Consider the following 13151-nt stretch of genomic DNA (forward strand, 5'->3'; position numbering starts at 1 on the left):
GAAGAACACTCTGCTAAACTAAGAGCCAGCACCTTCCCCTTAAGAGTAACCAGTGGGGCCTTAAAACACAGTCCTACACTGCAGCCAAGGGACAGCTCAATGATTAACCTTAGTAATCAGGTCCTCGGACAGTCATGACCACAAACACTACAAGACTGAAGGAAAAAAGAGAAACTGGTTTTTACAAAATCCCATTTGGATAGTTTATGAAGTGGGTGCTAAGATTGAATCACTCCTTTGATACAGTTCACATGTGCATATTTCTGACAAGTACTTGTCCCATATCTGTGCAGACTCGGAGCGTCAGGTCCAGTCTTCGCATTGTTGTGCTCAAACAATTTACCGCCTTAGGAAGCACATCTTGCAAAAACTCTGGCTTCCACTTCATCTTGGGGGTCCTTTTATCAAGCTGCGGTAGGGGGTCTAACGCGCGTAATACCACGCGTTAAACCGCCTGCCTCGCTAGCCGCTAACGCCTGCATTGAGCAGGTGTTAGTTTTTTAGCTGGCTGCAGGGGTTAGCGCGTGATGAAATGTCCGACGCGCTAACCCTGCTAGCGCGGCTTGATAAAAGGAGCCCTTTTTTTTTTTTTTTCGTTTAAACTAATTACACACAGATTGTAATTGAGTCCCTGTAACTGAAACAGGATATTCCCACTAGGTATGTGAGGTTTTTGTGCAGTCTGTCAAACTGCTTCTTTAGAGGGCTGCAAAGAAGTCAGATTTTCAGGATAGTCATAATGGAGATGCATGACATATGTGTGTACAATGGAGACAGTGCATGTAAATCTCTCATGTGAATATTCATTTTAAGGGTATCCTGACTGGTTGACAATCCTCTGGTATTGTAATTTGAAACTCAAGTCATACAGAGGTTGTTTTGCAAGGATCTGACATAAATCTTTTGGTACTGAAAATTATGTTTATGGGGTTTTTTCCAGAACTGTCCTGAATTATTATTTTTTTTTTTTTTACCACTGTGGTGACATACCCCCAAATTCAGTACAGTTAACGAGGCAATTAAGGGCATATTCTATAACAGCCCAAAGCTCATCGGCCCCAATTCTCTTTTAGATGCCGACATCGGCCGCAGATCGCGTGTCAATCATGCATTGTCATCCAAAAAAGAATTGTATCTACAGTCCGACGCCTGAAATGTAGGCCAGCATTTTGCAGACTACATTTAAGGTATCTGTTTTGCATCTACGCAGATGCATAGCCACACTTAAGCCCACCCAAAGACACTTCCGGGTGAAGCTATACCCCACCTTGTGTGGGCTTAAGTGTCGCTATGGATTTACGTAGACACCCTGTACCTTTCTGTAGGCACTCTCCGGGGCATACAATGCGGGCGTGCTGCCTTGGAAAGTTTTTTTTTAAATGTGCATCCCGATTGGCTGCCAGATGGCGGTAGGATGCCTACCGCTGTCTGCCATTGGGATGCACATTTTCAAGAATCAGGCCCATAGTGCACAATCCACAAGGGCCGTAGCTATGGAAGGGGCATGAGCAGGTCAGGGGCGTTCTCCCAAGATGCATGCTGTGTCTTAGAATCAGGGGATCCATGCCCAACTTCCATGCCAGGATTTACACCAGGCTTCAGTTGGCAAATCAGTGGTCTCCAACCTTCTTCACGTAAAGAGTGTGAACCCAAGAAAGCTCTGAGGGCCACCAAAAGACTTCAAGCTCACACATACTACTAATTTTATAAACCACCTTGATCTGCATGTTCAGACTGAGTATTAATCATTAAAAATTAAACTAATATTGATTCTACAACACTTCAAGAGCATATGCTAAAAACTCACTTTATTTTGGATTGTCAACAGTAGAAAATTCCATAAATGAGACTCCGAGTAACAAATTTGAGATTGTTTGTAGTTACTATATTAAGTGGGCAACCTTGAAATTAACAAATAGGACTGAAGAGCATTTCAGCCAATTGCTTTAAGGGCTGAATGGAAGTCTGCAGGGGTTGAGCGATGGAGACCACTGGAGTAAATTCTTGTGACTAAAGAGGGGCCCAGGACTCAGGGCTAAGCTCTGTTCTCTAAAGAATGCTCATCTTGGACCATCACTGAGCACCGATTTTCCCCAGTTCCCAATTTTTGGTGACATTTACTGAATCCAATCCATAGTGTACTGTGCCTCTTATAAATGTTTATGTTTAAATTTTTATAAATATGTTATTTTCAATTTTATGTTTTATAAGTGATAAGGGTCATAATATCTGTATTTTATTATACACATATATGATGTCATATTTTGTATTTCCTTGTACTCATTTACTAACAATTAATTTGATTTTTGACTGTATGGTTTTATGATTTGCATCATTTCACGTTTTTGTGGTTTTTACTAACTCATCTTGTATTTATATGTTAACAGTAACATACCCCCCCCCTGGTGCAGCACTATATGGGGAGAAATATGACCATGATGGGTCTTTATTATATGGATGACACTGTAAATACATTATAGATCAGCTTTACCATTTTTATTTCATCTGGACTTGTGATCCTTTCATCTGCCATGTTTCTTGTGCTAGAAATAATGGCATTTAACTTACATCACGTTTGCCATGATTACCTACTCTTTATCACCTGTCACTACTGGGGTAAAAATTATGGAGTTAAATAAAAATCTCTCTCTCTCTCTGCTTTTTATCAATTTCATTTATTCTTTATGCTAAAAATTTGCCTAAATCGCTTGCCACTCACTGAGCATTACTAAGCAACTGGGATATGGTCCATAATGCACTTAAGTCATCTTTAAGACCATAGCCAGATAAGCAGAAGGGGAGCAATGCTGGGAAGTTGTAAGTCTAATTAGAAATGTGCATATCTTTGAGTAGGCCATGCAATTCATAGAGAATGGATTTCTCATTTGTAGTTTTTAACTTTGCCACATGAGACACATAAACACACATTATATAGTTTTAAAAATATAATTGGGAACTCTTAAGATCCCGAAAAGAAATCTGCCAAAATTTTTTCAATGTATGTCAGAGGCTGAGGAGGAGGATGGAAGAATCCATGATAACATCTAATTCTTCTTCTCTGCTGTTCCCAGGCTTTTCAGTGTTCATTTTGCCACTTAGGAACAATTCTATAACATGGTACCACCATTTAGATACCAAATTTGCATGAGCAGTGAGCCCATTCTCTAAGAACACTTACATGGTTTGACCTTTATTGAACACAGTTCAGAGAATTTTGAAGAATGTGAAGATTAATTTGAAGGACACCCTACATCAAAGCTTTGTATTCTTCCAGTTTAATGCCCTTCAACTCACAGTGCCTTTTTTTTCACTAATCACACACAGGTTGGAACCGAGGCCCAGGATATTCCTGCTAGGAGCTGAGGCCCAGTATCTGGAAGAGCACAAAACAAAGGGGGTTTGCAAAAATCAGTGTTTGGGGTCACAACCTGGGGAGCCAAAAAACAAAAACATGATGGCAGATAAAGGCCAAATGGCCCATCTAGTCTGCCCATCCGCAGTAACCATTATCTCTTCCTCTAAGAGATCACACGTGCCTATCCCAGGCTTTCTTGAATTCAGACACAGTCTCTTTTCTCCACTACCTCTTCTGGGAGACTATTCCATCTAGAATCTTTCTGTAAAAATATATTTCCTTAGATTACTCCAGAGCCTATCACCTCTTAACTTCATCCTATGCCCTTATTCCAGAGCTTCCTTTCAAATGAAAGAGACTCAACCCATGCACATTTATACCACATAGGTATTTAAATGTCTCTATTGTATCTCCCCTCTCCTGCCTTTCCTCTAAAGTATACATATTGAGATCTTTAAGTCTGTCCCATACACTTTATGACGAAGACCATGCACCATTTTAGTAGCCTGCCTCCAAAATGTTATATGTTTTTGAATGTGTGGTCTCCAGAATTGCATGCAATATTCTAAATGGTCTCACCAGTCTTAGACAGGGGCATTAATACCTCCTTTTTCCTACTGGCCATACCGCTCCCTATGCACCTCAACATCATTCTAGCTTTCGCCATCCCCTTTTAAACCTGTTTGGCCACTTTAAGATCCTCACATAAAAACACATCCAAATCTCATTGGTTCATCCTGATGGAGACCTGCACTATAATTAGCCCTGCATGGGCTCCATGATAGGCAGAGAATGAGGACAGCATTAGCTATGAAACTATAAGAGGGCTGGGAGCAGCAGAAACAGGGATAAAAAGGGGCAGGCCATGCTTTCTGTGGCCATGAGAATGGTGTTGCTGCCACAGTAATTTCAATAAGCACTGCCCTACACACACATGTACACAAGTCACTTCCTTGACCAATCTACAGTAGCTGTTCCTGAGGCAATGGAGGGGGAAGTGATTTGCCCAAGGTCACAGAGAATGTCAGCAGGAAGAGCCAGGTTTAATTCTGGCTTCCCTGATTCACAACTCCTTCTCTAACCATTAAGCTACTTCTTCACTCCAATTATGAATATAAGCAAAATGGAAAAGTGATATAGAACCTCATGTGGCATGACATATATAATTAGCTGCACCACTGAATGACACCATTCGGAAGCAGCATCTTTTACATCTTAAAAAGCAGCTAATAGCATCTTCACTTTCTATAGAACTTAGAAGGCCTCCTAGAGCAGTGGTTCCCAACCCTGTTCTGTAGGCCCACCAGGGTTTTCAGGATAGCCCTAATGAATATGCATGGGAGAGATCTGCATATAATGGAGGTGCCAGGCATGCAAACCTGCTCCATGCATATTCATTAAAGCGATCCTGAAAACCCAACTGGCTTGGTGGTCCTCCAGGACAGGGTTGGGAACCACTGTCCTAGAGGATCCTGAAAAGCCACATCTGTATCTGAAGTCACAGGGAGTCAGCAATGCAGAGGACTGTAATGCAAACACCCGAGGAGAGGATTTCAGAAACAGATTGTTGGGGGAGGGGAAAGAAAGACAGTTTGTCTCACCAATAATACAAATTTACAACCAGCAGCAGTGGAATACCTGGCAGGGTGGGAATCCTGGGTGGAGCATCCCTTTTTCTGGCTGGAGCACTCCCCTCCTCCAGGTTGTATGTGCGTGGACTGGTCGCAGGGTTGCGGGCTGCCTGCAAATAGCCATTAGCTCTCCTAGCCCCCCACCTATCCACCCTAGGAAGTTGACGTCAGTGGGGGTGAAGCCAACAGACTGCAGACCTGCGACCACTCCAGCACCCCCCTCCCCGAGCTCCTTGCGCCTGAGGCAGACTGTCCTCTCCCTTGATATGCCACTAACCAGCAGTGTAGCCATGGTGGGCCTCAGGACCATGGGTCCCCCTCATTTTGAGCTCCCTCCAAAATTGTGGTGCCTGTGTAGTAGTTGATGGGGATGCAAAAGCTCACTATCCGAGCCGCCTCCTGTGCTGCCTACGTAGCAAAGAAGTTGGTAGTGTGCTTCAATCACAACCGCCAGCACTCCTGCACAAGCTCAGTTCAGCATCATGAACTGAACATGCCTTTGTGTGCCGGGCATCGGAGGCCGAAGCACATTGCCAACTTCTTCGCTACTCGGGACAGCACAGGAGGCGGTTCAGCCAGCTGACTGCTTCAGCTGGCAGGACTTGGGATTTAATGCAGCTGAGGGGGCAGGGAGAAGAAATGAAAGGAAATGTGACCCTCCTCCCCACCGCCAAAAATGGACTTCTACTTACATCCCTATGTAGAGCTGCCATGAGGGGAGGGGAATAAAGCATAGGCTGGCAGTGACTCAAGAAAAATAAAAACAAAACAATAGTTGATTGTTAAAGGAAGAACACATGACGATTTAAAATCTGTAGCTTGTTCTCCTCAGTCTATATACAACCATGTGAATGCTACAGGATTTAAAAAAAAAAAAAAGAATTCCTTTTAATGGACCAGAAACCACTTCAGAAATAATACACTTCTGTTCACAGCCCTGGAATGAGCATGGTCTTAGATTATACCATTGAGGCCTTCTGACCCCAGGAATTGCATCTTTTGTAGGTCCTCACAAAAGAAAAGAGGAACAGGTTACACAGCTGCAAGCAGGACAAGGGTTAACTTCAGTCTGAGAGGCTGCTTCGCTCTACAGAAAAAACATTTAAAAGCCTCCACAAATAAGTCACGGACTTTGTAAACTTTTGTCTCAGTATGAGGAGTCTGCTTCTTATTGCGACTCCCAATAAAATCCCATAAACGGAACTTGAATGCAGCACATATTTAAAGAAATGTTGATGTCTTCACTTTATAAATTATTATTATCTAGTGATTTTAAACTAGTAGGCTGAATAGGCTCTAACCAGTGATTAATGGTTACTCTCAATGTGCCATGTGGTCCAGGAATCAATCCTTCCATTCAAAAAGATCTCACACCAAGAAAGCGATGGGTTGCTGTAAAATCGCATGGTCCTGGCGAAACCCTTCAGATGGGGAAAAAAAATCCTGAAGATCCCGAGAAGTTCCACCTTCATCCATCGTGGAGACCCAGTGACAGTAAGATTGGCGTAACAGCTCCCACGATTAATGTCAGGCTTTCCCATACTCCCAGGCCCTGATGCCTGTACTCAGGGGACCCATGCTGGTGGCTCTGGCCTCTGCCACTGATCTCTGGTAAGACGTGGACCATGGCCACGTACAGGAAAGTCCCTGCAGAGAACAGCATTCCATTTCCAGTCGTACTCAGCCTGTGCTGTGATGTACCGCCAGTCTGGATGTTAAAAGAAAGAGAGAAAAGTTAGCCTGCCCATTGTGCAGAGAGGAGAAATTGTTTGAGGCAACATTCTTTAAAATATGCCTAGTGCAGACCTGGGAAAACTAGGTGCAATGTCTTTCTTCTAGAGCAGAGGTTCTCAACCCAGTCCTCAGGAAACCCCAAGCCAGTCTTGGTTTTCAAGATATTCACAATGAATATGCATGAGATAAGAACATAAGAATAGCCTTACTGGGTCAGACCAATGGTCCATCAAGCCCAGTAGCCCGTTCTCATGATGGCCAATCAGGTCCCTAGTACCTGGCCAAAACCCAAGGAGTAGCAACATTCCATTCAGAATCCTAGAGAATAGCAAGATTCCGGAACCCCAAGGAGTAGCAACATTCTATGCCACCGATCCAGAGCAAGCAGTGGCTTTCCCCATGTCTTTTTCAATAACATACTATGGACTTTTCCTCCAGGAACTTGTCCAAACCTTTCTTAAAACCAGCTACGCTATCCGCTCTTACCACAACCTCTGTCAATGCGTTCCAGAGCTTAAGTATTCTCTGAGTGAAAAAATATTCCCTCCTATTGGTTTTAAAAGTATTTCCCTGTAACTTCATCGAGTGTCCCCTAGTCTTTGTAATTTTTGACGGAGCGAAAAATCGAGCCACTTGTACCCATTCTACTCCATTCAGGATTTTGTAGACTTCAATCATATCTCCCCTCAGCTGTCTCTTTTCCAAGCTGAAGAGCCCTAACCTTAGTGTGGCATAGTGGTTAAAGCTACAGCTTAAGCACCCTGATGTGGATTATAACCCCTTACTGCTTCCTGTGATCTTGGGCAAGTCACTTAATCCTCCACCAGGTCAATGCTTGAAGTACCTATATGTAAACTGCTTTGAGTGTGGTTGTATAACTATGAAAAGGTGGTATACAAATCCTTAACCCCCTATATCCTTTCACGGCTCATTTAACTCAATCCTGGCAGCAAGCAGTCCTCAGCAGGAACTGTGCACTAGCACTCCTTCCAGAATCCTGCCTTCCATGTGTCAAATCTGGCCACTAGATGTCACCATTGCACAATGCCTTTGACTCTTTCCACCAGGGCCAAGATCACAGTCCCAAGCTCCAAGAAGGTCATCTGGGCAAGGTTCAAGAGAACATGGGAGATTATCTCATTCTTTGTAAAACAAAGCAAGAAGTGCAGTTTTATAAGCCAGCTTCAATCAATATACAGCAGTGTATCGGCACCTTGAAGGATTGTCACACCCTGCGATCACTGTGGATATTACTTTAGCACCAACTCACCCTACTTAATATCAGGTATGTAGCTATTGCCAAGATTGGTGCTGCCATAGAGAATGCCAACAGGTGCTTCTGAATAGTCTTCTTCTCCAGGCCAGCATGCATGAGAAATGAGACAAGTCCAAAGGCAGCAGGAGCCTGGAATGAAAGGACACAAACAGTCGAGCAGGAAATAGAGGAAGTTTTCCCATTCCATCTTTGCCGAGCAAGACACACCAGAGAAAGTCCCCTTCCTACTTCTTCCAACCTCACCCTGGAAAAAGCCAGTACAAGACGTATTCAATTCCCATCATGGAAAAACATGAGACATTTGGTTTCTGATACAATGGAGGTACAGCACAGCAATAAGCACCGATTAGAAACATTTGGCTCTGCAGCTTGCTTGTTTTTCACTTCCTCTTCCTAATGGACCAAGTAGATAAGCTGCAGGGTAGGCTGCAGAGGTGTACAGCACCAAAGCAAGCATGTCATACTGGTATTAAGTATGCAAATAAGTAGGATTTAGATAATATAGTACATGATTCTGGTATTAGCTGTGTATTGTATATACGTAGGATGGAGGTATAATGCTATATATGGGTGTGTATATATAAGATAAAGATAGTGTGCAAAAATATTGTTTACTCAGACAAATGAGTACCACAAGAAGCTGTACTGAAAAACCATCACAGAAACATGCTATCTCTGTATTGTTACACTACTACAGAGGCACATGTATTGTAACACTTTTACAGAAGCTCATGTAACCGTTCTGAATTGACCCCCCCCCCCCCCCCCCCAGTCTTTAGTACATAAACATGATGCCTCTAGTCAGGGGAGGAGAAATCTCTATGAGGAAGCCCAATGGCAGGGCATCTAGCTACAGCCTTCCATGTTGTTCCAGCCAATGTGGCAAGCAGGGGGCCATTATCAGTCTAGGGCTTGAATCAGCCATTTGCTCACCACTCTTTAAGGCCACCTCTCATTAAAGCAATAGCACAAAGAACAGAGGCAAAACAATCTGTACCATACGAAGACAGCAAAACAACCAAAAGATTGTGGAACAGAAGATCAGATGTACCAGTTTGTAGTTTTCTTAAATATAAAATCATAAAAAAGTCACCAGCCTACACTGGATGCTTGTGTGCTGTTTGTAGCCTCTTAATGGTGACGGGACATAAGCGCGCTGGACAAAGGCGAGCCGACATTACAGAGCAGACAATTGAGCGCAAGACTCCAGTGCGCTGCCCTAAAACTTTATTTTAAAGAGCTCCGAGAGGGTGTGTGTGGGCGAAACTCCCCCCACACACACACTTTACTTAATAGTGTTTATGCTGCCGTTGGGGATGTGTGTGCGGGGGGGTGGAAATCCCCCCCCCCATTATACAAAAAACTTAACTTTTCCCCTACAAAATAGGGGAAAAGTTAAGCTTCCTCTATAATGGGGGGGTTCCAACTCCCCAATCCCCCCAACGGCAGCATGAACACTATTAAGTAAAATGGGGGAGTTCCCCCTCACACACCCCCTCGGAGCTCTTTAAAATAAACTTTTACGGCAGCGCACTGGAGTCTTGCGCTCAAAATTCTGCTCTGTAATGTCGATGGGAAGGAAATCTCGTCAGATCCACAAGCCTGAGTATCCTCAGTCAGAATTAACTCACCTTATGCAGGATGATAGCAAAGAAGACGATGACCTGCACCGAGACCTGAGAGGATGCTACGGCTGCACCAAGCGCGACACCATCAGCTGCAGGAAACGAGACATTTTTCACCCAGAAGAGCATGAAAACTACTGCTGGCAAACATTGCAAGACAGATCTATTTTATTTCTTAATCTTCAGACAGCAACATTTACCTCCTCTTTTCTAAGGAGTGCTAAACGCTAATGCGTCCATAGAATATAATGAACGCGTTAACATTTAGAACACGCTTACACCGAGAAGTTTAGGCCCCTTCGTCGTATTCTGGAAAGCTCTGAAAACTTTTTTGTTTTCCAAACATTTTGGAAATTAAGTCATTTCTGCTACATTCTTCTTATGTTTGTCTACTTTATTGTTAACCGAGTCGAGCTCCTTCTGGTTGAAAACCCGGTCTATAAAACTAAGTTTTTAGTTTAGTTTAGTAAACCGACCCTTTAATGCACTCTTCAGCAAACACGATTTGAATGATTTGAATAAACTACCCAGATTTCTGCCTCCATCAGCAAATTGATCCAAAAGAGTGGCGATTTATAGTTAGCTGTGTAGCACTGTTCAAACATGGTCAGGCTAGCCCCATGCTTCAAATATGTGAGTTATGAAGTGTGTTTGTGCCCCATGTCAGTTATCTGGCCTTCAAAAAGCAGACCAAAAGCCTGGGGTGAGCTTGGGTGTTAGCTTAAGTATCTTATGCTAATTCCTGCAAATTGGCAGAGGATCAAAGAGGGAAGGTGACAACACTGACTGGGATTCAGTAAATATTCTCTTTCATAAATGTATCTCAATTTACAGAACCAATTATGAATTGAAGTGCCCCCAGGGTACAGAATGACATGGGGACGGGAACACATGGTAAACCATGGTATCAAAATTTTTTTAAAATAATTACCACTGTCCTGCAGCATGTCAAGCTTGTCTGGCTGACAGTTAGGAGATGCCCTTAACCACAGCAGTGTAGGCAGGAACAGTCAGAAAAAAAATGAGGGGGGTCTCGTCTACTATGCTTTAAAGCAGCATGGAATTCACAAGGTAGAAACCAGGCCGATAGACTAATAATAGGAGAAGCAGGCTGCTTCCCCTATACTCTCTTTTTCCGATGAACACTGTTATACCCCCTGTGACTGCTATGAACATCTCTCTACTTCCTGTCATGTCCTAGGCTACCATGACTGTCCCTATGTAATGTTATCAAACTAGCCTCAAAAATAAAGGCGTACAAACAATTTAATACCTCTGTATCCAAAAATAATAAAAAATTCACTTAAGATGCCAGAGAAAATGCTACTTCTGCTTGGACCTATTGAGCAGTCTGGTGGTTGGTCTGAGCACTTTATGCACTAATTTTTGTATTAACACTATCACTGTGTGACAAGATTTTTTGATACATTTTCTCTGGTATCTTAAGTGAATTTTTTTGTCCTATGTAATGCACATGAATGTCTATATAACTGTATAACTGTAATATACCATGAATGTCTAATATAACTGACTGTTATGTGTCTGCTGTAATCTACTGTGAACGTGCTTTTGTACCCGTTCTGAGCTCACGGGACAACGAGATAGAAATCTAAATAAATAAATAAAGCAGATTGAAACCCAGGGAAGCCAATGATCAAATCTCACTGCTGTCCTTGTGATCTTAGGTGAGTTGCATATCCTTCCATTGCTCAGGTACAGATTTAGAGCCCTTCAGGGACAAGGAAATACCTACTGTATCTGAATGTAACTCATACTGAATTACTACTGAGAAAGGCGTGTGCTAAATCCAAATCTCTTCCCTTCTCCTCCATGCTCTGCTATAGAGAAGGTGTTTTGCCAGTTCTTGCAGGAACTTCCTCTTTGATCCAAGATCACAGCGTTTTAGCTTACCTGCAGCATGTATCACTAATCCCAGAGTTGCTGTGATGCTGGTGCCGGCTGACATTCCAACTCTGGGGTCTGAAACAAATATAAAATTAAAGCTGTGAGTGTGTGTGCGGCTCACAGTAAAAATACTTTACCCCCCCCCCAAAAAAAAAAAAACAAAACAACAACATTGGAAGACACAATGAAAGAGAATGAAAATTTTTTATTAAAAAAAGTAATGAATGAACATCGTTTTCCTTTCTGATGGATACATGTATTTTATTGGGGGGAGGGGGGAAATTGGATGATTAATATTTTTATTTAATGATTGGATTTCTGTATGTATTATGAAAATTTTCATTGAAGAATTGTTGGGTGGGGGAAAGGGTTATAATTTCTACTTTAATGGATTATATGTATAAGAATGTCAAGTGCTGTATATTTTATTAGTAATGTAATGTTTTAATATTAATCACTTGTTTGTCAGTTTTAAAATGAATAAAGAATTTAAAAAAAAAAAAAATTAAAGAAATGTGTGACCAATGGAATCCTTTATATCTTTCTTGGTGGGGGAGAGTCCAAACTATTAAAATGATGATATTGCCTGTGGTTTGTTATCAAATGAGTATGATATGTGTTTTTTTTCAGGGGTCCTTTTATAAAAAGTTAAATGGTATTCTTATAAAATTTGTTTGGCTGGGTAAAATGCCTAGAATTGCCTTAGTATCTTTACAAAAACCAATTGCGGAGGGTGGGGTAAATTTTCCAAACTTTTATAGGTATCATCAAGCCTATATTTTACGCCAGGGTATGTATTGGGTCCTCCCAGAGCTCATGGAAAATATCCTAGATTGGTTGTATTTGGAATGGCGACTCATGTTTCCTATAAACTTATCTCATGTTCTCAGTGTTAAGATGCCTAGAAAATATAAAGAGAACAGAATATTGATGGATATATGGAAAACATTGCGTTATGTTAGTAATTTAACTCCAAACCCAATACACAAATCAACAAATCAATCTTTATGGCTTAACTCCAAGATTCAAATTGGCAGATTTAAAATCGTATTGAAGCATTGGATTACTGCAGGTATACGGATTTTAGATGATGTTATTTTAAATGGTAAACTGCTTGATTTTTCACAGTTGCAACATAAATATGGTCTAAACAAAACACAAAGCTTTAAATGGTTGCAGCTGAAGCAGGCTATTCAGGAGGGGTTCCCTGAATGGAAAAATCTGAACAATCAGTATAGTCTGGAGTTCTTATGCTTTCAAGCGGATTTCTTGGGACACCAGGCCGCACAATGGTATAAATTGATATCTGGATTTATGAATAAAAAACCAAAGACTGGTCTTAGAGACATTTGGAGCATTGAGATTAAGCATCAAATTTCTGCATCTCAATGGCCACGAATTTGGTCTTGGAGAATGAGATGTACAGTGTCTGCATCTATGAGACAAACTTGGTTCTTTTTGTTACATAGAGCATTTTGGACTCCAGATAGATTACAGAAGTTGGATAGCTCTAAGTCTAATATATGCTGGCATTGTAATTTGGAAGCAGGGACTCTAGATCATCTATTATTTTTTGTCCCTGTATCATGACCTTTTGGAAATCAATTTGGTCTCAAATTAATTGT

General features: G+C 41.8%; 1 protein-coding gene across 2 annotated transcripts in view; it reads right to left on the bottom strand.

The window, feature by feature from the left end:
* Nucleotides 1–3744: 3744 nt before the first annotated feature.
* LOC117358158 (zinc transporter ZIP9-A-like) overlaps nucleotides 3745–13151 on the bottom strand; it is a 75231-nt gene continuing 65824 nt past the window's right edge. For both annotated transcript variants that reach the window (XM_033939747.1, XM_033939746.1), the window contains exons 4-7: nucleotides 11533–11601; nucleotides 9628–9713; nucleotides 7991–8125; nucleotides 3745–6694 (exon numbers count right to left, since the gene is read on the bottom strand). In XM_033939747.1, the coding sequence (XP_033795638.1) occupies nucleotides 6455–6694; nucleotides 7991–8125; nucleotides 9628–9713; nucleotides 11533–11601 (530 nt within the window). In that variant the 3' untranslated portion in view covers nucleotides 3745–6454. The remainder of the gene's footprint in view (nucleotides 6695–7990; nucleotides 8126–9627; nucleotides 9714–11532; nucleotides 11602–13151) is intronic.

This window comes from Geotrypetes seraphini, chromosome 3 (genome assembly GCF_902459505.1).
Source record: "Geotrypetes seraphini chromosome 3, aGeoSer1.1, whole genome shotgun sequence".
Lineage (NCBI taxonomy): Eukaryota > Metazoa > Chordata > Amphibia > Gymnophiona > Dermophiidae > Geotrypetes > Geotrypetes seraphini.